This window comes from Gallinula chloropus, assembly GCF_964237585.1.
Source record: "Gallinula chloropus genome assembly, chromosome: 5".
Taxonomy (NCBI): Eukaryota; Metazoa; Chordata; class Aves; order Gruiformes; family Rallidae; genus Gallinula; species Gallinula chloropus.
In genome coordinates, this window is record NC_140090.1 from 16102102 (window position 1) to 16126583 (window position 24482).

The following is a 24482-nucleotide window of genomic DNA, read 5'->3' on the forward strand; positions in this document are numbered from 1 at the left end:
TCCAGCAGGCTGTCGCCCCGTGTTGGCCAGACCCCCCCCAGTTTCCTCTTTGTGTCATCCCCAACCTCCTGTGCGGCAGCCCCCCGACTCCCTCCGGGCCCGATCCCCCTCGGCCCTTTGGGGCAGCCCGCCTCTCCGCTCCGGGGCAGCCCCGACCCCCGCGAGGGGAAGGGAGAGTGGAGGGGGGGCGGGCGCGGGGGCGTCTCTAGGACCCGGCGGCGCCGCGGCGCGCTCGGCTCCGCTCCGCGCCGAGCCGCGCCGTGCCGCTCGGCTCCGCTCCTCTCCGCGCCGCGCCGCGCCGTGCCGCGCCGCCGGGGGGCCGAGCGGCGTGTCCACCTGCCGGCCCCGCCGCCCGTCAGTCCCGCCATGGCGCTCGGCGGGGTCGGTCGCGGCGGTGCGGCGCGGGCCGCCTGGCCGCGGCTGCTGGTGGCGGCGGCGGCGGCGGCGCTGGCGCTGGCGGGGCCGGCGCTGCCCGAGGTGCTGTTCCGCTGCCCGCCCTGCACGGCGGAGCGCCTGGCCGCCTGCCCCCCGGCCGCCCGGCCGCCCTGCCCCGAGCTGGTGCGGGAGCCGGGCTGCGGCTGCTGCCCGGTGTGCGCCCGCCTGGAGGCCGAGGCGTGCGGCGTCTACACGCCGCGCTGCGCCGCCGGCTTGCGCTGCTACCCCGACCCCGGCGCCGAGCTGCCCCTCCAAGCCCTGGTGCAAGGGCAGGGCACCTGCGCCCGCCGCCGCGACACGGCCGAGTACGGCGCCAGCGCCGAGCGCCCCGCAGGTGAGCAGCGCCCGGCACCGCGCACCCCGCGCAGCCGGCACCGGGGACCGCGGGTCGGGCGCGGCGCACGGAGGACCCCGCACCGAGGACGGGGCACCGAGCTCCCGGCGCGGCGCGCTGCGTGCTAAGGACCGGGCACGGCGCACCGGGCGCCGGCGACCTGGTGCTGGGGACGGTGCTTTGTGCGCCGGGCACCGGGCGTGGGGCGCTGGGCACCGCGCACCCGGCACCGAGCGCCGGGCGCAGCGGGGCACCGGCACGTCCAGGGGACAAAGCGCCCTAAAGGGTGGCCTGAAGGGGGTCCTCCCGAGGCAGAGGGTCCCCGGGGGAGGGCAGGGAAGAGGGATCTCTCCGGGAGAGGGGACAGTTCAGGGAGGGACAAAGGGGGAGCGGAATGAGAGGGGCGCAGGAAGCGGGGAAGGAGCCTGACTGCATCCCTGGGGGCGGGGGGAAATAGGGGTATTTGGAGGTGCAGCTACCCCGGGGGTTTGAGAGTGAGGTTTCCTTAGCATGAAGCGGGAACCCCAGGGTCGGGGTGTAATGAGGAGGGGATGCGGGAACTGCCCCGGGGCGCGGGGTGGAGGTCGGTGTCTTGTAGAGAAGAAAACTCATGGGTGAAGTCTGGGGAGATGCATTTGGGGGGGACTCTTTTCGGGGAGCGGAGGGTGGTGGAGGTTGAGATGTGGGTTTGGTGCGGGAGTTAAATCACCATGGAGGGTGACGGATGCCCCCAAGATACGGGAGATGTGGGAGGACCATGTGCTGCCTGGTGGGAAGGGGATGGCTGAGGGACTGCGGGAACCCTGCTATGTGGCGAGCCCGTTCCCTCTGGCTACCTTTCCAGCAGAGCCCCCCTCGGAGTTGGTGTGGCCGCTGCCGGCTCCCGTGGGGGTCCTGCCCGCTCCTCTCTCCCCCCGGTCCAGGCTCTGGGTGCCGGGGGAAGCGGAGCGTTCCCCGAGGGCGCAGCACCGAGGACGGGAACGCCAACAGGCTCCTGACCTGTTGCTGCGATCGCTGTGGGAGGGAGCGCTCCTGGGGATGCCGATACGGCACGGCATAGTTTTACTAATGCCTCCTCTCCCTTGCGATCGGCCGCAAGCCCTTTCCCTTTCCGTGGGATGTTGAAATTGCCGAATCAGGTCTGGGAGTAGAAATCAGCACGTTATCCTTTGAAATCATCCCTCCTTGACTTCTGCTTCCTTTTGCTCCCCTGGCTACGACCCCGTTTGCATAACTAGTTCAGCAGCACGACTTTGAATAATTCCCTCTTTTCCCTCTGCTCGAGGCTTTATCTAAAAGCGCTGTGGACCGGGCTCTCCCTCTCCGCTTCGCTCCCCGGCGGGGTGGGAGCGCAGCCGGTACCTGCGCACGCTGCTGCGCTGGGAGAGGAGGGATGGAGGGAGGGGGATGACGGAAAAACGGCAGCAGGGAAAACTTTTGTATATTCCAAGCTGCTGCTTCCTTGCACCCAGGCTGCGACTGCTGCGGTCCCCACTCCTGTCCCCACTCCTTTGTCGTTCCCCCGCAACCCCCCACCCCTTTGCTCAGCTGCGAAGGGCTGTGGAGAGCTGGGAGTCTGGAGAACACGTTGATGTGAAATCTTGCTTGACTACAGAATATGAGTGTCAAGGGAGGGAATTTTACACTCTCCAGAAGAAGCCAAGGGCATTTAGATTTAAGGAATCTGGCGCTGCCTTCCAGGCTTTTATGCTTTTACAAGGCGGGGAGGTGGGGGGGAGAAGAGTATTGCAGTGGTGGGTTGAGAGGTGATTTGCTGAGTTAAAGCTGGGGTATGGGTTGGTTTTTTTTTTTCGCTTTTATGGACTTTATTTCAGAAATATGTTATTTCACTGAGTATTTTGCTCGGTGTTATTATCTTTATTCCTTTACAATGGATCTGATTTATTTGACCATAGCTCTGTGTGTAATACACACACGTAAACAGCACAGTTTAAGAAGACTTTAATGTATGTGGTGCACTGTAATGTCCATAGGGGGTGAATAATACAAATACTGGCACGTCCTTAACCAGCGTGATGTGAAACATGCAGCTGGAATATTCACAGACGATCAGGTCTTGGCAGAGGAGCTTGGACATCCAGAAAAGGGTTTGCTCTCTTCAGATTACAAAACTTCTAGCAGGTTGTTGTGGTCATTAGAAAAACAAAAGCAAACCCCGAATAACACAAACCACAAAACAAACCACAGAACAACCATATACCCACGACAGAACCAAACCCGAACCTGCCAGCTTCCCTTGCAGACTCCTCTGGTGAGACTCCCATCCTTGCTCCCACCGGCAGCGTGCCTGCAAAGCATACACGAAGGAGAGTTTGCTTTTCTTTCAAAGCAGTGACAGGGAAAGCAGTCTGGCACCTGAAAGAGCAGGGATTGGAATTCCCTTTCAAATGCTGATGGCAAGCTGGTTTCAAGAGTGCCCCTTGAACAGGTTTTTGCCTGCAAAAGGCAGGTGTTGAGGTTTGTTGGGTTTTTTTTTTTTTTTCTTTCCTTAAATGTGCTGAAAGGTATTTGCCCTTTTTCCCCTTTCCAGCTTGAAAAGGCTCCTTTGGCCGCTTCAGGACTGGAATGCAGAGCTTGCGCTATTCCTAAATTAAGAGGTTGGCAAGTTTTTTTGTCCCTGATGAGAGGCAGAAGGATTGCCCAAATGAAACAAGGAATAAAACTCTGCAAATTCTCCTGCTGTGGCTTCAGCATTGTTTAGTCTTCCACTTAGGTCTGCAAAGCCAATCCTGAAATGGTTGTAGGCGGAAAGTAACATAAACCACCATGTAGCTAGGAAGCAGGGGATGTTGCTCATTGCACAAGAGGCTTTGGGTATTTTGAAGATGTTGGGAATGTTGGAACAAAATAGCAGCAGTCTGTGGAAATCAGGCTGAGAACTTCTCCCCCCCCACCTCCCTCCTCCCGGGAGGCGAGCGCACGAAGTCCCACCAACGGTGGGGGCAAGTCAGAGGCTCAGCACCTCCAGGGATCAGGGCCTCTGAAATTGTTTTGATGCCACCAGAGCACAGTCTCTTGCAGTTTATTTCAGGTCACCACGTAGCAAACTTTACGTCCTGATGCCTGGAACCGGCTGCGCTGGGGACGGAGGGTTGTTATTGTGCGCGAGGCTGGCAGAGCCCATGCCAGTCTCCAGGCTGTTTATTCTTTCAGCACCTCAGCGAGATCGGCACGCTGTTTTGCAGATGGGCTAAACGAGGTGCCCGAGGTCTGCCGGGACACAGGGAGCGAAGTGAAGGTGTCTGTATGTCCTGTTCACAGTCTGTGTCCTGGCAGATACTGTCCCAGCCCCTGACAGGTATCTGTCTCCTCTCCAAGCAGGTGTAGGGTGGCTCAGGACCAAGGAGGTCCTGGAGACAGAACATGTTTTGGGAGGTATTTCAGGTACCACTGGGGTCTCAACCTCTCCAGTCTCAGCTGCAGGGTGGGCATGCTGCCGTTTGCCTTGGTCACCATGAACTGGATCAGGGGCTCACGTGGTCTTGTCCAGCTCTCAGCTGAAATGTCCTCCCTGCCTTTTCCTGGGTTTACCTCCCACCTTGTGTCCGAGCAGGTGGGCTCAGGAGCTAATCCTGCAGAAAGCCAGCCCTAGGAAGCCCCAGGCAGTGGTTTTCTGTCAGATCAGTGACCCGAACTGGCTCAGGCTGCAGCAGGATGCCAGTACTGTTCCATGGGGCAACTTGTGTTAGGAGATGGAGCAGGGTGGATCTTAGCGATCTCAGCAAATGTCCTAAATAGTTTTGCCCAAGGTAAGAGAATAGCTGAAGAACATCTGTTTTCTCCTAATGGAGATAAAGTGCTCGGAATAAAACGTGTTCCACTGAAAAAAAAGGGTTCTTGAGCCACTATACAAAGCTGACCAGTTAAGGGATTTTTTTCCCTTTTGCCAGTACAGTTCAGTTGGGTTTGTAGTAGTGTTTTATTTTGTTGTTGCCATATTTGTACTAAGTCAGTGGGATCTGCCTCAGAACCCACTGCTGCTTTTGAATATCATTTCTTTATTAAAACTAATGTGGGGTTCTTTTAGTCCATGCCAGTGCAAAGTAACCTTTCCAAGTGGAAAGAGCTGTGCAAAGAATGCAGCCCCAAACAACCAACTCCCAACTCCAACTTGCAGGGTTGGAGTTGCCTCCTTCACCTGGTCAGGGATTCTGCTTTGAACTCTCGTAATACAAAAACAGCATCAAAACAGTTAACTGTTAAAACCGCAGCTAGTTTTAGCATCCAACTAAAATCCTTATTTGGGTAGCCCCAAAAGCTATACATCCTTCCTTTTGGGTCAAATGTCAGAGCTTCCATTTCCCCTTGGGAGGCAGCTGCTAAAAGACAGTTTAATGTATTGCTCCAAAACACAGAAGACTGAGGCTGGAGGTAGCATAATATAAGTGGAATTTTAACAGCAGCTTGAAAACCATGCCAGTAATACTATGTGTGCATTTTTAACATCCACTGGCTTGCCAGGAAGACTTCTGCTTTTCCCCTGCTTTTATAAGGAAATGAAGCATCCATCATGATGTGCATGTGTCTCTGTGTATCTGTCCTCCTGCCCTGCACAACTTCTGACCCTGTCAGTCAAGTTGGGCAGATGTAACTCAGCAGTGGATGTCCTGAAGGCACTGTGTTGCTAAAAAGTGGGTGAGGGGTAGAGGAGAACCAGGCGATGAGTGTCCCCCTCGTGCTGTGCTAGGCGCCTTTTGAGGCAGAAGCATGTGAGCAAGAGGGAGGTTAGTTACAAGTGCTGCAACCAGGCTTTCAGCCTGGCTTATGCAAGCTTGAACATTCCTAGGCACCAGAGGAGCCAACTGTAAGAACCAAATCCACAGGAGAGTGTTACTACAGCAGTTCTGCCCAGGATAAACCCAACGTCTGCAGAGCTCCTTGCCTTAGAAGAAATTATTAAAAGTGAAATGCAAGTAATAACAGCTCTAGGGATGATCCATGAATGAAAAAAACTGCACAGCTCATCTATCCTCTCTCCCTCTGCGGCTTTGCCAGTAGGTAGACCAGGTCTCCAAGCTTCTCCATGGCAATGCTGTCCAGTCAAGAGCTAACCTGGCTGGGCCTTGGGCTGGCTGCCACCTGTAAGTATTAGGACAATAAATAACACCTGGTGGAGCAGCTTCTTAAAAATACTGCACCACTCTGCCCCAGTCCCAGTTGAGTGTGCTGTGGTGGGGGTAATGGGGGTCTGAAAATGGTGGTTTGGATGGAGGGGGAAGCCTGGGAAGATTTCAAGTCTCTGGCCTGAAGAAGAAATGTGTTTTCACGCTGTCCCTTGGCAAATGATCTGTTTCCTTCTTGCCCTTTGCAGTTGTTTCCTTTCCTCTGGGTTTCAGGCACATACTCGCTGAGCATGGTATTTGTCAAGGGAACAGCAAGAAGCCCTGTCTGTGAGAAAGTCCATGTCGTTTGTTTTATCCACATCCAGGAATTGAGCCGAGATAAACAATTTGGGAGGCAAAACAGTGAAAACTGGAATGCAAGAGGTGTGTTTGTGTATGGCTCTGTATGAGACCTGGCTGCAGTGTTAGCCGGGGCTAATTTATCTACCCGATGGGCAGCTGTCACTGTTACCCATAGACATGATTTGTGATGGCAGGGTGGCCAGCAGCACTCCTGTACCTGCTTTTCCTGATTGAGTGTTCAGCACTAAGGAGCTAGGAGGAACTGCTGTTTCCCTGGTGAGGTTTTTATGTTTCTGCTTGTATTGGGCAGCTCCATCTTTCTGAGCATGGTCACATCTGCCTTCCCTGCCGGGGCTCTGATTCCTTCAGAAAGGATCTTTTGCTCTAGGCAGACAGAGTAAGAAGGAGGCCAAGGTAAAATATAAAGATGCTTTTAAAGGATTTCTGTTACAGGAGGAGGACTGAGCTTGGTGGTGTACTGAGTTTCCAGGTGTAAGAATTCCTGGTTTCTTTTCTTGAATCAGGATGAAATATGTAACTTGGATCCAGTGTCTGCTTAGCAGACCCCTTCCATATCAGAGGGATGCAAAGCCATTGCCATTGCATGTACTTCCACTGTTGCTTCCACCCATCTTGACTCCTGGCTCTTCCTTGGGAGCATGGTGCCTGAATCAGTGTGTCTGTGCCTAGTTTTGAGGATGTCCTCCAGTGGAGGAGTAGGACTTTACGTGATGGCTTTAGCCTTGTGAAGAAAGCTGTGTTAAAGCCCCATGACTGCCTGGGGAGGGAGTTGGATTATGAGTCCTGTTGCTGTGTGCCACTCATGCTGCTGCATGGGCGCTGAGCGTGCTGTGGGTTTTGGAGGCTAACCATGGCGCATGCTCCTGGTGTGGACTTGGGAGAGAAGGAAAAATCCTTGCTGGGGTTCCTAACGTGTTGTGCAGATCACCTTCGGCAGGTTTTCACTGCTGCTGAGCTGATCTCATGGCAGTCACGCCCCACTCCCTCCCTGTCCTAGTGTACAACCCTGTGCTCCATCACACAGGTCCTGGTCTTTGTCGGGACGCTGGGTAAGCCACGATAGGGAGTTAACCCAACCAAATCTTCACTGCTCTGGAAGGATGAGTTTTCTGCCAGTTTAGCAGATTGCAAATCCAGTTTTATTGCTATTTCCACAGACTGCCTCCAGCAGACTGAGTCTTTGCCTTTGAAACATCTTTGCCTACCTTCAGCAGTCACTGCCAGCAAGCTGGGAGGTGTTTCTCATTCACGAACTGGCCAAGCATGACCTCATTAAACATGCGAGTTGACATCTAATTACAAGAAAACGTGACGTGGTGGCTATCCTAGGCAAAGGCTTAAGAGAAAGGGGTTAGTACACAGCTACTGGAGCTTTGCTGCAGCCCAGCATTTGACAGCTTGCTGTAACCACGTTATTGATTGTCTCCTGCCCAGTGTTTTGCCCCACACGTAATTTAGCTAGGTACCAGTGGGAAGAGAAAAGTCTTGCTGCATCAGCTTATGGTAGAAATAAATTGTTTTAGAAAGGAAAGGGTCAGTAATCACGTGCCTCTCTTACGGGCTGGAATACTGGGAAACATCAGGTCACTTTTATAAGCTTTAAACTATCCTTTGACATTGCAGCTTTTATTCTGAAGAAAGCTGCACTGTGCCTCTTGGCTGGTAAGGGAACAAGTTCACTGCCTGGTGCTCTCTGTAGTCAAAGATCCCATTAATTCTGCCAGCCGCAAGGAACGATTTCTTGGTATTTCATTCTGGACTGTAATTGAGAGTGACACAAAGCACTGGTGGGAATTGGACCGTGTTGAAATCCCTGCTTTTCCTTACAATTTTCTGCAGATCAACCAACTCAGGTGGGATGAGGGGATTTCTAATGCTCTGCCCCTGAAATGAATAATGTCTCCTGCCCCATACTGCCTGGAGACAATTCTAGAGAGGAGTTTTTGTGCCTCCTCACACCTTGTCCTTGTAGCGGGGTGATACCTACAACAGTGACATGCTGTTGCAGTCACTTGTATGGCATAATCTATGGGAGAGTCCTGTAGTCCTGTAATGTTGGGAGAAGTAATGAAACGTTGCGCAGTATTTTTGCTTGAGACCACAGCAAGATTTCCTTGGTAAGACCTTGCTTTGCAGACTTCAGCCAAGGCAGTCTGTTCTCAGCTCTTCTGGCTGGTTGTAGAAGACCCAGTCCATGCTAATGGACTTATCCTGGCTTGGTGAGGAGGTTGTCTGCTAACCTTCTCACATTTTCCTTTTGCTCTTTTAAAACTAGAAAAGGGTGGACACCTGACGTCCACATCTCAGGAGTGCCTGCTGTTCCATCAGTCTTGGGGGGACAGGTGGGTGCAGTGAGTTGTTGAAGGTGTTTTTTGTGGTTTTGGGTGCCCTTCAAGACCCTTTTGGTACCTCCAAAGATCAGGTTTGTGTTCCCCAGCATTACCTGTCTCCTGTGGGGTAGGGAGTGCTGGAGTGCCCAGCATTTTAGAAGTCCCAAATTTTGCTCTTGAGGGGAGCAGGACAGATCCTGCCATGAAGGCAGAAGAGCAGGAGCAGTGAAACCGGCCAGAATTTGACCTTTTTTTTTTCTTTTTTTTGCATCTGGAAAGTTGCTTGTGGGTCTTTTTCTGTTTGAATTGAGGAGGTTTTGTCTGCGGTGCTCGGTGCGTTGTTTGGCTGCAAGCTGAGCTGGGGGGAGACACGGGGTTTGTGACCGGCGCGATGGCAGCCCTCCCACACAGCCCATGTGGAAACACTCGTCTCCCGTTGCTTTCAGCGGGCGAGCGGCTCGCCTCCATCTGGTGCTGTTTCATCTGGCACTTCAAAAGCAAGCAGAAATGGGGAGAGGAACTCAGGTCTAGTGAAGAGGAATGGTGCGAGGAGGAGGAGGAGGAGTGGGAGTGGGAGGGATGGCTGGGATGGGGCTCCATCCTCCCGTGCTGTTGGAGGCCAGAACTGGTGCTGGGGCTCTGCCCGGTGGTCCTGGCAGGGATATGTAGGTACCAAGGCTGTGGGTAATCTGAGGTGGCTGGCTCAGTGGCTCCCTGGGGTGCCTGGTTTGTGTCTTCTGGGTCCTGGCTATTGGGAGAGTTTGGTGTGAAGGTTGTAGGGCTTGGAGTGGTTGGCCAACATGGTGTTTCTCTTTGCAGCAAGACTAACCCAACAGCCCCAGGGCTTTCTGTGTCTGTTTTTTGCTCCTCCTGGTCCTGTGTTCCTGTGCTAAAGACAAATTTCAGTTATATTGGTGAATTATGTCATGCTTCCTGGGGACCCTTCTCAGGGGTGCTGCAATCCACCCTTCCACAAGGTAGCTGTTCTGCTCTTCTAGGTTTGCAGCATGAGGAAAATGCTGAGTGGTAACTCTACAGCGAGTCTTACCACCGCTTTCTGAAGGTTGAAAGAACTGTTCCAGGCTCCATCCCAGGTTCTGACAAGGCATCTCGTAGATGACCAGCTGGTGAAGGATGATGTTCCTGTGGTGGAACCTTCTCTCTCTCTCTGCACCACTAGGCTCCAAGCATTCCTTTTGCAGCACAGTACCCACCACTAATGAAGTGTCATGAGTTTGATATGATCCCTGATGTGTAGAGGGAACTCTCCTTTCTTCTCAGCGTCCTATGAAATCACTACTGCAGCATCTTGATCTGTCTGTGGTGTGAATGGACTGGTAAGTCATCCTGCATGATGGAAACCGGGATGAGGAGGCCTAAAGCAGTGATTGGCCATGGTAGGGGGCCTCTTCCTTTCACCATGGTGAACAGTGCTGCCTCTGTGGCATGTGCAGAGGTGGTTTGGGGAGAATTTTGGTTAGATTGTTAGAAATCCAGGTTGTTACAGATAGTCCATTACACAAGGCATTTGGGGGAGAAGGTCATGATTTCTAGTTGTGTTCAGGGAACACGAAACAGTACAAGACAGACACTGACTTGTTTGAGTGAGTCTAGAGTTGGGCCACAGAGATGCAGAGTGCTGGATCACGTCTCCTATGAAGGCAGGATGAGACTGTTGGGCTTTTTCAGCCTGGAGGAAAGAAGGGTCTTGGGAGATCTTACTGCCTTTCTTTCCTGCAGGAAAGATGGAGAGGGACTGTTTGTCAGGGAGTATAGTGATAGAACAAGGGGCACTGGGTTTAAACTAAAAGAGAGTGGATTTAGATTAAATGTTAGGAAGAAATTCTTTACTGTGAGGGTGGTGAGACAGGGGAACAGGTTGCCCAGAGAAACTGTGGCTGCCCCTCCCTGGCAGTGTGCAAGGTCAGGTTGTATGTGGCTTTGGGCAGCCTGAGCTAGTGGAGGGTGTCCCTGCCCATGGCATGGAGGTTAGAACTAGATGATCTTTGATGTTCCTTCCAACACAAACCATTCTGTGAGTCTATGAATATTGCCATTCTTGGGACTGGATGGTGGGCCAGCTCTAGAGGTACTATTCAAAGGCTAACCCTCTAATCTATCACTGAATTCAAAGAGCAGTCCAAAATTGGGAGGAAAAACTGAGACGATGGCAAAATTGTGCCTTCTTACACAACAGGTCAGCTCCCAGTGAGCATTCTGAGTCATTTTGTTGTTGTTGATCTTAGTGACTAAAATAAGTTTATTCCATGCTTTTTTTCCCTGCCAGGCCCCACAGACCCTGTCACCCCCAGCTTGCAGTGAGTGAGACAGATTCCATTAATTCCTGTGCATTATTGAGGGATTTTGGTTGATGAGATTCTTGCCTAGAATTTCTTGGTGGAGGGGCCTGGCTTCCCACTGCCTGCAGATAGGACCCAAAAAGCTCAGCCTCCTGGCATATCCAGCTGGGTGGTGGGAATACTACTTCTGACAGCTCCATGACAAGTTCAGTACCCTGCTCCCTTCAGAGCACCTGTCAGTGTGAGCATGGCCAAAGCTGGGCAGGTGGAAGTTGTTGGTCTGCAGAGCTTTGAATAATGCCAGAATGCCTGACTCAGCCTTATTCTGGAGGTCTAGGAAGGTCTAGACCTCTGTGTGCATGACTGGGGCATGCTTGGTCTGGGGGCACTGGGAGGAATTTGGCGTGGAGCCTTCTGATGCAACTGTCTTGTTTAGCAAAACTCGGGCTGTGGGAGTTGGTGTGAGGAAATAACAACATCCACTTCGGTTTCTGCAGTCTCTGTCCCAGGGGCCGGCCGGGTGTTGCAGGAGGCCACAGGAATCCTGTTCGTGACCACAGCCAGATTAATGGCCATTTTGGCAGCTTTTCAGGAGTGAGGAATTTGGCCACTTTCACAATTATGGCTAGAAATTCCACATTAATTAATTAGCTTTATTACGGGATGTGTCCTTCCTGCTCCTCCAGGGCTGCCCGAAACGCTGAACTCATTACACGAAGAAATGAAAATAGTACTAAAAATAAGAACTGGTATCCTGAGCCTTTGTGAGAAAACACGCAGAGTATACCGCCATCCTCCACCAGACGTGCCTTGCAAGCTGTGGCTTTTGTCCAGATGAGATCTAAACCCAAGTTTCAGATCAATTCCAGCCACTAAGACACTCCAGCCTGCTCCTCCAGGGTGTATTCTCTCAGCTGCTTAGCTCCTACTCAGCTTAAGTCATTCATCTAGGCTTCTTAATCTAAACCACAGTTTCAGTTTGATGCAGCGTTCAGCTCTGACCCTTGGATGTTGCACGGTGGAGGCTGTATACCTTCAGCCTCCTCCCCTGACAGGATGGGTTTCCATAGTGTTATTCCTACCTTGCAAGGACACTGTGTGCTTCCACGGTAGTAAAATGCTTGGAAATACCCATGTGAACTCTCTGCTTTTGAGTTGTGGTCAAGGGTATGCAAAGAAAGCAGAAAGACAGCATGGGACTTTGGAAAGGTCTGATGGAGAGTTGTCAGAGCAACGTTAGAGTAAATATTTTGGGAGCCCAGAGCTGATAACTTTCCCTTGCTTACGTTTGTGGGGAGTCAACTTGTAGAAGCGTACCACCTCTCACGTGGCTTTTAAACAAAGGTTGTCCATGGACTCAGTGTGCTTTGCTTTAATCCCTTTTTAGAAGTGCTGATGTCTTGAGATTTGCCTACTGGTAAGGGGCAGGTGTGCAAAATACATGCTGCTGGCTGGTCCTTCCAGTGTTTGCTTTACGAATATTACGTCACATACTTGTGTTTGGACAGGGGCTTCGCCTTTTGAGTCTAACCCCTCCTTTCTGCTGAGCCCCACCATTGTCAACTAGGGATTGGCTTGTTTGCTTTTGCCCCCCTTGTTTTGGATGAAGTGAGTTCAACATGGCAAAGCTGACCAGGGAGGTGGTGAAGTTCCTTCAGGTCCCACTGCACAGGGTGCGGTTTGTTGGGTGCTCAGACCTCTTGAGAATTGTGACCCTGGTTCTGCAGGACTAACACCAGCTAGGCTGACAAGGGGCCAAAACCCAGCATCTTCAGCATTAACAAAATGTGCCCAGTAAAAAGGAATGAAAAATTATCATGCAGATACAGACTCTTTTAATCTCAGACAGTTGGAAAGCTTCAGTCTTTCTAGTAATGTTTGTTATTGATTTCAGCCATTGCTTTCCTCTGATTTTCTGTTTATTCTTTTTATCAGGCTGGTTTCAAGGATTTGTTACCATAACCCCGGGCCATTTGGCTGGTCCTGCACATGCTGTAACTGAACTTTGCAAATTTAGACCACCCTAAAAGCACTTGGGCAGTGCAGATATGACAGGGCAGCAGACCAACCTGGCCAAAGGTCCATCAGCCCCACAGGTGTGACTCAGGTGGTAGCCAGTGGTGTGCAAATTGGTAGTTTTATGGAGTGAGCATTGTGAAGTAGGAACGGTGCTGTGGAAACTAATCACGCTACTAACACCACTCAGCCTATGATTCCAGGGGTTTCCAAAGCATGGCTCAGGCTGCTGGCTGCTCACAGAGGTACCTTCTGTGTTGGGTGAGCTGCCCTCCTGACTTCTAGCAGTGTGGCTTCAAGCACTGAAGGGAGCAAGCAGACCCTTGGCTGTGTACATCACTGTGGTATCTTGAGGATTTATCATAGGAACATCTCCGTGTACAAGACCAACTTGGGGTTGCTTGTACAAATACTGTATGCCACCTGCTCCCATCTCCCACTGCCTTATGGGTCCAGGAGCAACAGTGGAAGCAGAGCCCTGCCCAGGTGTGTTTTCTTCCCTGAGTTATGTGCTAGGAGAGTTCAGCCTCTGGGTTGTGGTTGTCAGCAGCGTCCTGTCCCCTGGGGCTGATCTGCCCTAGCACAGCTGAAATGTCCCGGCTGACCTAAAAGACTGCTTGTGATTGAAGTGCAGCTCCCAATAAACATTTAACCCAATCTGTGTTTGGGTTTTTTTCCAGTTCTTCTGTTTTCCCTGACTAGGTGGGGATAGTCAACTGAATGCCTCTCCTTTCCATGGCATCTCAGGATGAAGCAGAGTCTTTGGCAGTTAAATTATGCATCTTGCTTGTCTCCTGTCATTACCCGTGTTCAAGACTGACATCAAGCTCAGTGTTAAGTGTGCAAATTCTCCTGTGGGAATGTTTACAACCCTGTGGGCTACCCACTGCCATATAAATGACATCCTGAGAAACTCTGCAGAGTTGGCAGTAAGCTTTTGCAGCTCTTCTCTTGAAGCAGAGGGCTCCCATCAGATTTACAAAACTTTTTAAAGGGGGAAAGTTCCCGAAATTTTTTAAAAGAAAGAGCTGTGAATGGGTGGGACTTCAGGCAGAGAGTGCCTGCAATGCAAGACTGCAATTAGTGTGGCAACACAAGAAGTTGCCTCTGTGAGAAGCTGCAGACTGGGCTGTGCTTTGGAAATCCCTGAAATCGTGGGGTGAGCAGTGTCCGTGGTATGACCTGAGCTGTGCTGACTGCCTGACGCCAGTACCTGGGCTTGTTGTGCAAGGTGTGCAGTCTGTCCTGTACTGGAGTAACCCCAGGCTGGGTTGTTCTCTCCTCTCTCCAACCACGGAAGCATGCATGGTGCCAGGATAGTGCACAGCCACAGCCTGGCAGGGACTGGGACATCGTGGATCAGTTACTGTCCCCATGATGGAGAATTCAGAGGGGGTGCTAGCTTCCTTGCAAGAGCAGTGCCAGGAGGTAGGGTCACTCACCATCCCAGCTCAACGTGGAGCAAATGCGATTTCTGCGTCGTGATGGTGGTGAATGGCTGCACTGCAGAGTCAGAGACGCACCGCTGGCTCCCCTTCATCCAACCCCAGCCTTGTGTGGCCCAGCACTGGCGCAGTGCAGGGCTGCTGTCCTTCCCTGCCCCACGTGCCATGGGCACAGCAGGGTTTTGCTGTTTTCAGACCCTGAGCGGCCCTAGGACAGGGTTGCATCTTTGCCCTTCTTCCAGCTAGACACATGCATCTGTTTTGAGGCAGCCAAGGCACAGAGCGGGCAAGGCTCAGCTAGAGCCCTGGAAACCCCACAGCTCCCCATGGAGTTGGTGCGGGTACCACAGAGAGGATTTAGACACCAAAGTTTGGGCAAACATGTGTTGCGATGATGCCTGGAGGAACTTCTGTCCTGGGGTTTTACTGTAGAGAGACATACCTGAGAAGCAGAAATAGCAAGTGACTAATCATCACAGTTACATTCCCGCCATCTGAAAAGAGCTCCCTATTTCATTCTGGCTGTGAAAATTAACTTCCCGGAGCAGCTGAGCTGGCTCCCGGCGTCTGTGCCCTCCCGGCGGATACACAGGACGGTCCAGGTCAGGCTGAAAGGAAAACTTTCCTACTGGGGGCTTTTCAGTGTTGTGCTCCTTTCTGAAGAAAATGTGCAGGACTTTCCTGGCCCCGGTGAAGGCCAAGATGCAGATCTGTAGCTGGAATAGGGCGAGACTGGCCTCATTTGGGAGCTCATCTGGGTTTTGAGCTGCAGTCATTTCCCTCCTGCATCCCCTGTGCTGCTGTCTGAGCTGCATGGGGTGGCGGCTGCCATCCAGCTTTTTGTTATTCATGTGATTAATCTCATCCTTGGTCACTGCTGCACTGCAAAAGCCTCCCCTGGAAGTCAAGGAAACTGATGCAGGTACCGCTGGGTGTGTTGTTCTTGGGGATACTTATCCTTTGGTCTTGGAAGTCTCAGTGATGGGATTGTATCTCAGGAGGGTAAGTTTCTTAGGCTGAACAGCTTCCTTGTTGCTCCAGATGAACACTACAAAAGCCATCGTGGTGCCACATGTCGCCTACTTTGAAGATGCCAGGGCAAAGAAAACCCTGAAAAGGCTCCAATGCAAAATCCCCTGGGATTTTTTGGAGTTTATTTTAATACTCTTTCCAATAGCAGAAGCCTGGACTTTTGTGGTATTCGTTTTTAGCCCGATATCCATCAGCTGCTGCACCCAGGAGCCAAGAGCTCTGTCCTAATTTGCAAAAGGCTTTTGGGGGGGCCCCTAATATCTCCTTGGTGCAAAGAAGAAAATATGCAACATTATACCCATGCTGACCATGTGCATTCAGACCAGCCCCTCTTGACTTCTTCTTTTTGTTGCTGTTTTTTTCCCCTAGAGCTTTGTGCATTTTTTCCATTGTGATTTTTTGGTCAGCAAGTTTGCTTCCCCCCCCCCCCCGCTATATATTGCTGCACTCTCTTTCTTCCTCTTGATTAATTTTCCTGCATTTCTGCCAGCCTCACCTTCTCTTCCCCTGCCTGCTCTCAGATTTACTTTGCATATTTTCAGCAGGGTGCTAGCAGGCTCACTGTGACCTGTCTGGCTTGGTGGAAGACCTGCTGAAACCTGCCGATGCTCCAGAGAGAGCAGCCAGCGGGGGCTATCCCTTGGGGGTGGGAGGGTCAGGCGCAGAGCTCTGCGTGAGCATGTTTGGGAGCTGTGGAGGTGACATGCTCTGGGTATGGAGTACGGTGAAGTCCACATGTTGGTTCCTGCTTGGGGCTGATAATTTTGGTCTGAATGCCAAACCATTAAAAAGAAAGAAAGGGGAAAAAAAAAAGAGACAAAATCTAAGGTTTTATTCAGGTAACTTTGAAATACTGGCATTTCTCCTTGGGAGCACAAAGGAGCCTCAAAACAAGCTTGCACAGATATTGAGGGGCATGAACAGCAGAAAAAAAAATACTACCGTTTGATTATCTTTAAAGAAAGCAAAGGGAATGAACAGGCAGACTCTCAAAACTGTGCCTTAAGAGCATGACACCAGTTTACCCACCAGGATGTGCAAAAAGTGGCTCCAGGCTCTTCCTAACATGTGAGCACAGGCTATCTGGGCTCCTGCCCTGTAACACTTGGGACTTTCCAAATGATGACATTTCAGTTCATGCAGGCAGCTGGTAGTTGGTGTCTGGGGAAGAGACTGGAGGAGTGCAGGAGGCCTGGTTGGCTTGGTGAGCCAAGCCCCAGGATCTTTGGCTGTGGATGACTTTAGTCCCAAATGGCCAGGCTTCTGGTGGCTTGGGTTTTCATTGGTCTTCCAGTGCTTGCTGAAATTGTGCCATAAATGTACCTCTTTGGTGGAACTGCCTCAGTACTGACCACAATCTTCTATTTCTTCTAAAAGGGCTGAAAAGAAGCCTCGGCCTTGACCACAAACATTTTATTTGGTTGCTGTTACTGCTGTGATTAAACACAAACAAAATCAAAACCTCAACATTTTCTGTATGTCAGGCTTATTTCCTTTTTACCAGATCATCAGCCCAACCAAAAGGCCCCAACCAGCCCCCAGGCGCTTGCCCTGTCCTGTTTTTCCTGCAAACACACGTGCTTTATAAAAATGTGTGGAAGAATTTGAACTACTTGAGGGCTTTCTACTTGCTCTCTTTGTTGCAGCTATACTGAGATGTTTTAGCCCTGATGCTTTCCCTCCAAGATGAGGCAAGGAGAGGCCAACAAGAAGCTATGGAGAGAAGTAGACTTCAAAGCAAAGCCCAACAATGAAGTTTTCCTCTGGATGGGCGAAATGTCTGCATCTGTAGCCACTCCTTTCCTCCCCTTCCTGCAAGCTGAACAGGGCTTTCCTGGAAGCCCATCACAAAGCTGGGGATGGAGGCTCGCTGTCACATGGAGCAGTGCAATTCTAGCACCTGGACTGTACTTGGACCAGAGCCTGTTCAGTTTCCAGAGCAGGGAGAGGGGGGTTAGCGCCATGAAGAGAGTTTTCCTGGGTTTTGGCAAGTTGAGCAACCATCTGGGCACATGGGCTGAGATGTACGTGGACCTTCATCTCCTCATCAGTTCGCTCTTTTGTTTTCTGGTTACCTGAGGCGCTGTCTGTCTCCTCAGCATGCAAATTCCTCTCCGCTTTGCATCGCCTGTAATTCAAACCAGTGCAAATTGCTTTCCTCTGCCGCTGATATCCGTTTTCTGACTTAGCGTTTCTGCTGTTGTTGAGTTTTGGCCTTCACCCTTTGGGGGCTGGCACCCACTGAACCCGGCTTAGAATGTGGCCCTTTGTGCTGGAGCTGTTTGCAGGAGCTGGGGAGCTTTGCCTTCCCTGCTGCGAGCCTTTTTGGCTGGCGAATGTGTGCCCTTTTCTGGTGGGGAGGGACTTAGGGGTGAGGGGGAGGTGAGAGCGCTCCTTGTGCTGGAAGAAAAATGATGAATGACTCTCTTGTGCTTCTGAACAAAACCAGGAAATCGGAGGGGGGGGGAGGGAGCAAAAAAGGAGGAAATGAGAAACAGTAAAGAGGCCTCCCCCGCCTTCATATAAGCAATCACTCCACAGCATCTGGAGCCCAGTAAAAGGGCCGTTCCCAGGAGACCTCGCACTCGCCAGCCACACAGATCTCCTTTATTGCAAACTCCTGGGGCTTGCACCCCCACCTCCCCACGCCAGCTTGGAGGGCAACCCTGCACCCAAAAATGGTTTAATGAGGACAAACCGAAGCTCAGTTTCCATGGCCGTCGGCTCTGAAGATGCGTGTGTCCGGCCTGGCAGGCCTGGTCTGGATCTGGCCCAAGGATATGGCTGCGTTGCTGTCAAACCAGCCAGAGCACCTGACATGGTGTTTGTGCTGGCACGCTGCCTTTGCAGGGGCAGGACTGACAGTACCTTGCTGGCATCACGACAGAGCCGTGCAGATGATGCGATACACTATCTGGTGAGAAATCTGCTGGAGCGGAGTCACCCCCACCCAGCCCTCTCCCCTGAAATTGTTTAGGACACATTAGATGCAGCAGGGATGGGCATGGAGTGGGTCACTGGCCATCATGGTTTGGGTCTGGTTTTTAAACACCCTCAGGATGGAGGTAACATCTCAAGAAACCCTGGCATAAGCAATTTAGTCATGATGATGTGGGAGTACGTAACTGGTGGGGCTGGAGGTGATGGCACTCCCGCACGAGTCATAGCCGATGAGGTCTCCATGCAGAGAGAAGTCTGCCAAAGCCCTGCTGCTACTTGTCCTGATGTATCCACATCCCATCACGATCCCTGCAAGGCATCTGAAGCATACTGTGGTTTGATGGCTCAGTTTGAAGAAGGTCCTTTGCTGTTTGTTAAAAAACATATCTGATAGGGACCTTAACAGGCTGAATGCTTCCTCAGTGTAACCTCACTGGCATTACTGGTTTAGTTGTTGTGGAAGGTGCTGTGGGAAAGGTGTTCCCGAGCATAGTTTTGAAACCATAGTGCAGGTTTCAGAAATAGAAACCCTGCAAAGGGAGTGACTCTCACCCATTTCCAGCTCGAGATGATCACAGTTGAAGCAGCTGAGCATCATCATCATCCCAGCCAAAACACTGATTACCAATTTGGTTATAGCTGTCATTCCTCCCTTGCCTCCATAAAGTCCTTCCTGAAGTTAAATGTTAGGTGGGAATAGAGTTGGGGTTTTTTGTTTCTTTTTCCTGGGCTGAGAGGGACTCTTGTCCCTTGGTATAAATCTGTTAGTGTGGTTTATCCAACTGCTATCCTTTAATCTCAGAATGGTAAGTGTTTCTGATATGGTGTTTAGGTCTTGCTTGGGATTTTTTGGTGTTCAGGGCTCTGTAGGAGAGTTGTTAGTAATGCAGATACTGTGGGCCCTCTGTGCAGACAGGTGCTTTTATTTCTTATATGTGAAGATTATGTTTTCAGCCAGGCTTCAGCCCAGTGCTTGCTCACCTGCTTGTGTTGCCCCATTTTTGTTCTTACAAATCTGGAGGATCAAGTCTGTGGGTGAAAAACACATTTGCTGCTCTGAGTTGGCATGGGAAGAGAAAGTTTACTCTTCCAAACAGGTCAGTCTGAATCCCCACTTTGGATATTTGTAGCTGCTCCTGAAGTTCCCTCTTACGACCTTGTGAGCAGAAGGGGATCCTCTTCCAGTTTCACAAATGCAGAGTCCTTGACATGTAACTCTGCGTGGTACATTCCCAAAGGAGCTTCCTCTTGAGGGGCTGGGAAGGGGGATGTCTGGGCTTATGGAGGGGGTTGTGAGTGCTCATGTGGAGGAAAAACAGAAGCACTCTAATTGCAGAGGAGGCACAGACACCCTGCTGTTGTGGGGAAAGATGATGAATGAAATGAGATTGTACCTTTGCAAAGTGGTGTTTTCAGGTTTTCCCTACCTAGCTAATGGTGGGCTTGGCAGTGATGCTAGGGATTTGGGCTGTTTGGCTAAGGCAGCTTCTGTGTGAGTTGGCTGAGCTGGAGGGGAAAAGCAACATTGCTGTTGGGTTTAGAGCAGCTCCCAGGGTTGCTCAGGCTCTGGAGGGTTGCTAAGAGGGACAGTATCGTAAAAATCCTCAGGCCTTCTGCCTGTAACCCACAGACAGCACATCCCTGAATTTGCTTTCTCTCCCTTGTGCCTGTGGTGCTGGGTGCCCGAGGAGGGGGTGGGAAGCCAGGCAGTGCCTCCACCCTTTGCACTGCCTCTGTGAGCACCAGGGTCAGCTTTGGAGTGATCCCTGAATTGCCCAAATTTGGGGGCAGTGATGAGAAAAGGCATTCTAAGCCCTGTCTGCAAGTGTATGATCCATCCCATGCCTCCTTTGGGTTTTATACAAGCAATGGTTTTGAAGCAGGGTCACTGGGTGGCCAGGGAGGGGTTATGCTGAGTCAGCACCTGTTGCTGTGTCAGGGCAGGGGCATGAAGTTTTGGGAAGACCCAGAACATCACAGTCTCTTCTGCTGACTGCCCCTGTGCAGGGGGGGCTTGTACTTTCATTAGTACAAACTGGTGGCATTTGATCCTGGTGAGTTTAGTTTCTCTGGAAGTCACTTGACTTGAAGCTGTGGGCTGGTTAGCTGGTGGCTGCTGTATTTTTGTCCTGAGCCCTTTAACTTAGTGGTGCCCACTCAAAGGGAGATAAATCTTTGGGCTTATCTTCCTTGGGAAAAGCTCCTGAGGGAAGTCTGACTCCTCTGTGGTTTCCATAACACCACGCTGAGGTGTCTGCATATCCTATGTCTTACTAATTTGCCAGTGATGATTTTTTTTTTTTTAAAGTTATTTTTAACAGACTCATTGTGCAACTAATGGGCTTTTTATTGTGGTAAACAAGCCGAGCTGAGCAGGAATGCTGCTGAGGCTGGGCTGGCAGACCTGCCTCCTGGTGCTGTAGAAATTACTTTTTCGCTTTTTCCCTTTTCCAGGATAAAAAAAGAGACAACCTGTGGCTCTCCAGCAGCATGAAGCTACTGCTCCCACCAGCCTCCCCTAGGGAAGCAGCAGCAGAACAGCTAAGGTGCAGGTTCTGCGCCTCCTGGCCTGATTTTTGGGTCTGAAACTGCTCTCTGCTTTGGGCTAAGGGGCTGTAACCTCTGGCAGGGATGCAATGGCTTGGTTTGCTGTAGCTGGATCATGCAGGGCCTGGTTCTGACCTGGCACAAAGAGCTGCTCCCTGCTGGGATGCTCAGGGCTGCGAGCACAGAGCTGCTGGGTCTCGGTGTCTGTGGTCGTGCTTCTTACCTGGTAAGCTCCAAACTGGACAGACATATGGCATTTCAGAACCCTCCTGCACCAGAAGTGAGGTTGTACTGGAAACCAGTATCATCGGGGAGAGACAGGTACCGCTGCAAAGTGCGTGGCTGTTGCCTTGGGCTTCCCTGGTGATGCTCAGTACATGAGCCCTGACACGTCACCCTGGTGCTGTGCTTGGGGCACCAGGGCTCATACCAAACTTGGAGCTGCCCTAAAGCTCAGCCTCTGTCCCTGCAATGTGTGTGCCACCGCTGTCTGGGCTAACCTCAAGTGAAAAGTATCAAACTTCAGTGGCCAAGAAAAGAGGGCTGACCTATTTTGGACACTTATTTATATTCAAGTTGCTTCTCTCTGTCTCTGTGAAAAAGCTGTTGTGACTCCAATACTTTTTCAAAAGTTCTTCCCCCTCCCATAGCTTTTGTTTTTAACAGGATATAATCTAGGGCTAACATCTGTATCTTTTGGTGGCTGGAATAAATGTTGTATTATCTTTTAGTTCTCTTGCTGAAACATTGCTGTTGTCGAAGCCAGCTCTGGAATACAGCTGAGCCTTTGGTTGCATTGTGCCTCAGATTTTGCAGGTTCTCTTATTTAAAGCCTTTGCTACAGTTCAAAGTTTTCAGACCAAAATGGGAAAAAAGTTGAAAACATGTTACTGCCACAATGAAAAGTCATTTAATGGAGGGTTACAAAATTATGGAAGGTTGTTGGGTTTAGTTTCTGTGGTATAGTTTGGGGTTTATTTTTTTAAAAAAATCAATTTACTTACTGCCTAAGATTTCACTTTGCTGGAATCTTGATCTTTTCTCACTGGTGAAATTTTTTTGGGTTTGGGGGAATTTTTTGTTTGTGGGTTTTTGTGTTTGGTTGTTTGTTTTTTTTCCCACAGCTAGCTATTCTCAAGCTTCATATGCTGCAGCTCACTATTAATTTCTGATACATTTTAAATTTAGTCTGTAGTCCCTATGCCAAAATTGTTTCATTAGAATAATCATAACATGCAAACAGCCAGGCCAGTGCAGCCGTGTCACTGACACTAGCTGGGTACCTGTCATCCCACTTATTTTAAGACTTGCGTTTCTTACTGTCAGTGGTAGGAATATGTTATATACTTAACCAGCAAGAAAAGCAAAGGCAAATGCCATGGAGACATCATTCATATGAATGACAGTTGGTTTAGTCCATTGTATTCCATGATTTTGTCTGCTTTAATGTAGGAGTTTTTTGTGTTCATCTATTTAGTCTTTTTTTTTTTTTGTCTTTAAGATGTGAAAGGTGAAAAAAAACTGGGAGTGGCTTGATTTATGGAAATTGCAAATCCTTTGGCTTCACTAGCAGAGCTTGGGAATTCACTGAACTCAGCAGCCTTAGGTTTTGCTAGCGATGCCCCATGCGAGTGCTTCTACACGTAGCTCAGCTCCTGGAAGGCCAGTGGGCGCCTTTCCATCATCCTTACCTGCAGTTGCATCTGATCCAGAGTATATCTGGGAAGGATTAGGGAAGTTTCTTTGTTGCACAGTTGTGGCATGTGGCATTTCTGTCTCTCCTTATCTGTGTTCCTGTTTTCAGAGCATCTGACATGAAATTACCAGTATCATGTGCCCAGACAGACAGCCAGCCACCTGTACCCATGTGTGCTCTCAGCTGCCTCTGTGCGTTGATGTGGCTGGAGTTGGGACAATCCCGTTGCAGTGTGGTGGAAGGGCTGTGCTAGCCCTAGCCCCATGGGCTTCTAAGTCTGATGGCTCTGTGGTTGCCATCAAACATAGCTGCTTCTTGAGTGTGGCTGGTCTGTGACTGTCTGCTGCTTGCAAGGCTGGTCCTGTGCAAGGTTTTGGGGATGAGGACTGGAACCTGCCTTGGCCCTACACACTATATTGTAAGAGTTATTTCCCTTGGTGTTCCTTTCTGGGCAGCCAGATGCTGTGATACAATCTGGGGGTGTTCAGTCTGCCCACGGTCTTCATCTGAGGTTGACAGGGAGTGGAGAAATGAAGGCGGAGCACTCATGATACAGTAAGGGAGAGGGTTTCAGCTTCTTTCAAAGAGAAACAGCAGTTGAGATGTGTAGCCTCTGACCAAGAAGGACCTGGTACTGATGCAAAACTGTCCTGAGAAGCTCAGCAGCCCCCCTGGCAGGAGTGGGATATGTGAAGGCCTCCATGCTGTATGCTGGGGTTTGAAATGCAACGACTCTTGAACTTCAGTGGTTCATGCCTGTTCAAAATGGTTTGTAACCCCCGTGTGATAAAAGCCTCTGTAAAGCTTATCTGGAAGGAGGTAGGTCTGAAGATGGAAAGAGTTCCTACTGCTGCTGGGATGAGAGGTACTGAACAGCTCTCTGCCCTGGGTGGTATGTTGCTTGGGTTTGGTTGTTTGAATGTGGCCATGGAGGGACCAGACTATGACCCCTGCAGTGCAAAAGAAATACCTTTTTAATATTTTACATGTGTGTAGATTATTTTAAAATACACTATTTCTTTGCTTTCATTGGAGCAGTTCTAGGGAAACAATCACCCTAACAAAGACCATAGTGTAGAGAAGTGATAGGCTCCAGAAGAGATGTTTGTCTTGTCTCCCAAGTACCCTCCACAGGCTGCTGCAAATGAGCAATGCTGTTGGCACCTCCTGGTCAAACCTGCCCGGGTGCTTTCACAACAAGAAGGAGTTTACCAAGCCTATCTGGCATCTGCTGGATTAGGCAGATAGGATGCCGCTGAGTTGGGATGCCCAGGGACTCTCAGGAATTAATGATGTCTATGTAGTCTGGTTTAGTTTTATCTATTTATTAAAACCACAATATTCCTATACTGGAAGCTCACAGAGAGGACTTTTTTCCTTGAGTCCCTTAAAAATTGAGGTTTTTGTACTTTGTCTTAGTTACCTTCATGGTTCTGGTGGTCCTGCACATATGTATGTTGGCTCCACACCTTACGCACCAGAATATCAATAGGGTAATTTTTTTATCAAATTACTGGGGAAAACTTCTGGCATTGTGGACTGTCAGTTTCTTGGAGCAATTTAGATCTGAATCTGAGGCTTGGGTGGTGTTCTTTCCCTGTATTGCTACCACCATATTTGTCTCTAAGCAGGAAGACTGATTAAACTACAGTGCACCTCTGTTAACGTGCAAGTATGGCAGCTCCCTGAAGTTTCATATTAGTTTTTCTTTTTTGCCTGGTGAGTAATCATGCTCACACATCCAGAGGATTGAGGAAAGAGCAGCGCACAGCAGTTGCTGGATATGCATTTCAAAATTCCCCATGGAAGACTGTCTAATTAGATTTAATGAGCTGGCTGGTGAGCATGCATGTGCGTGTGTGCCTTCAGCACCTCTCTCCCTAACAGGATCAGATGTGTGTCTGAGGTAAATCGGGTGAGTATGTGGGAGAGATGTTTTTGTGCTGGCAGAGTGCAGGCT

The 24482-nt window shown here is 50.4% G+C and overlaps 1 protein-coding gene across 1 annotated transcript in view; it reads left to right on the forward strand.

The window, feature by feature from the left end:
* Nucleotides 1-366: 366 nt before the first annotated feature.
* IGFBP2 (insulin like growth factor binding protein 2) overlaps nucleotides 367-24482 on the forward strand; it is a gene marked incomplete at its 5' end in the record, with an annotated part of 60448 nt that continues 36332 nt past the window's right edge. Inside the window, one exon of the mRNA XM_084265091.1 lies at nucleotides 367-769. Coding sequence (XP_084121217.1) covers nucleotides 367-769 — 403 coding nt within the window. The remainder of the gene's footprint in view (nucleotides 770-24482) is intronic.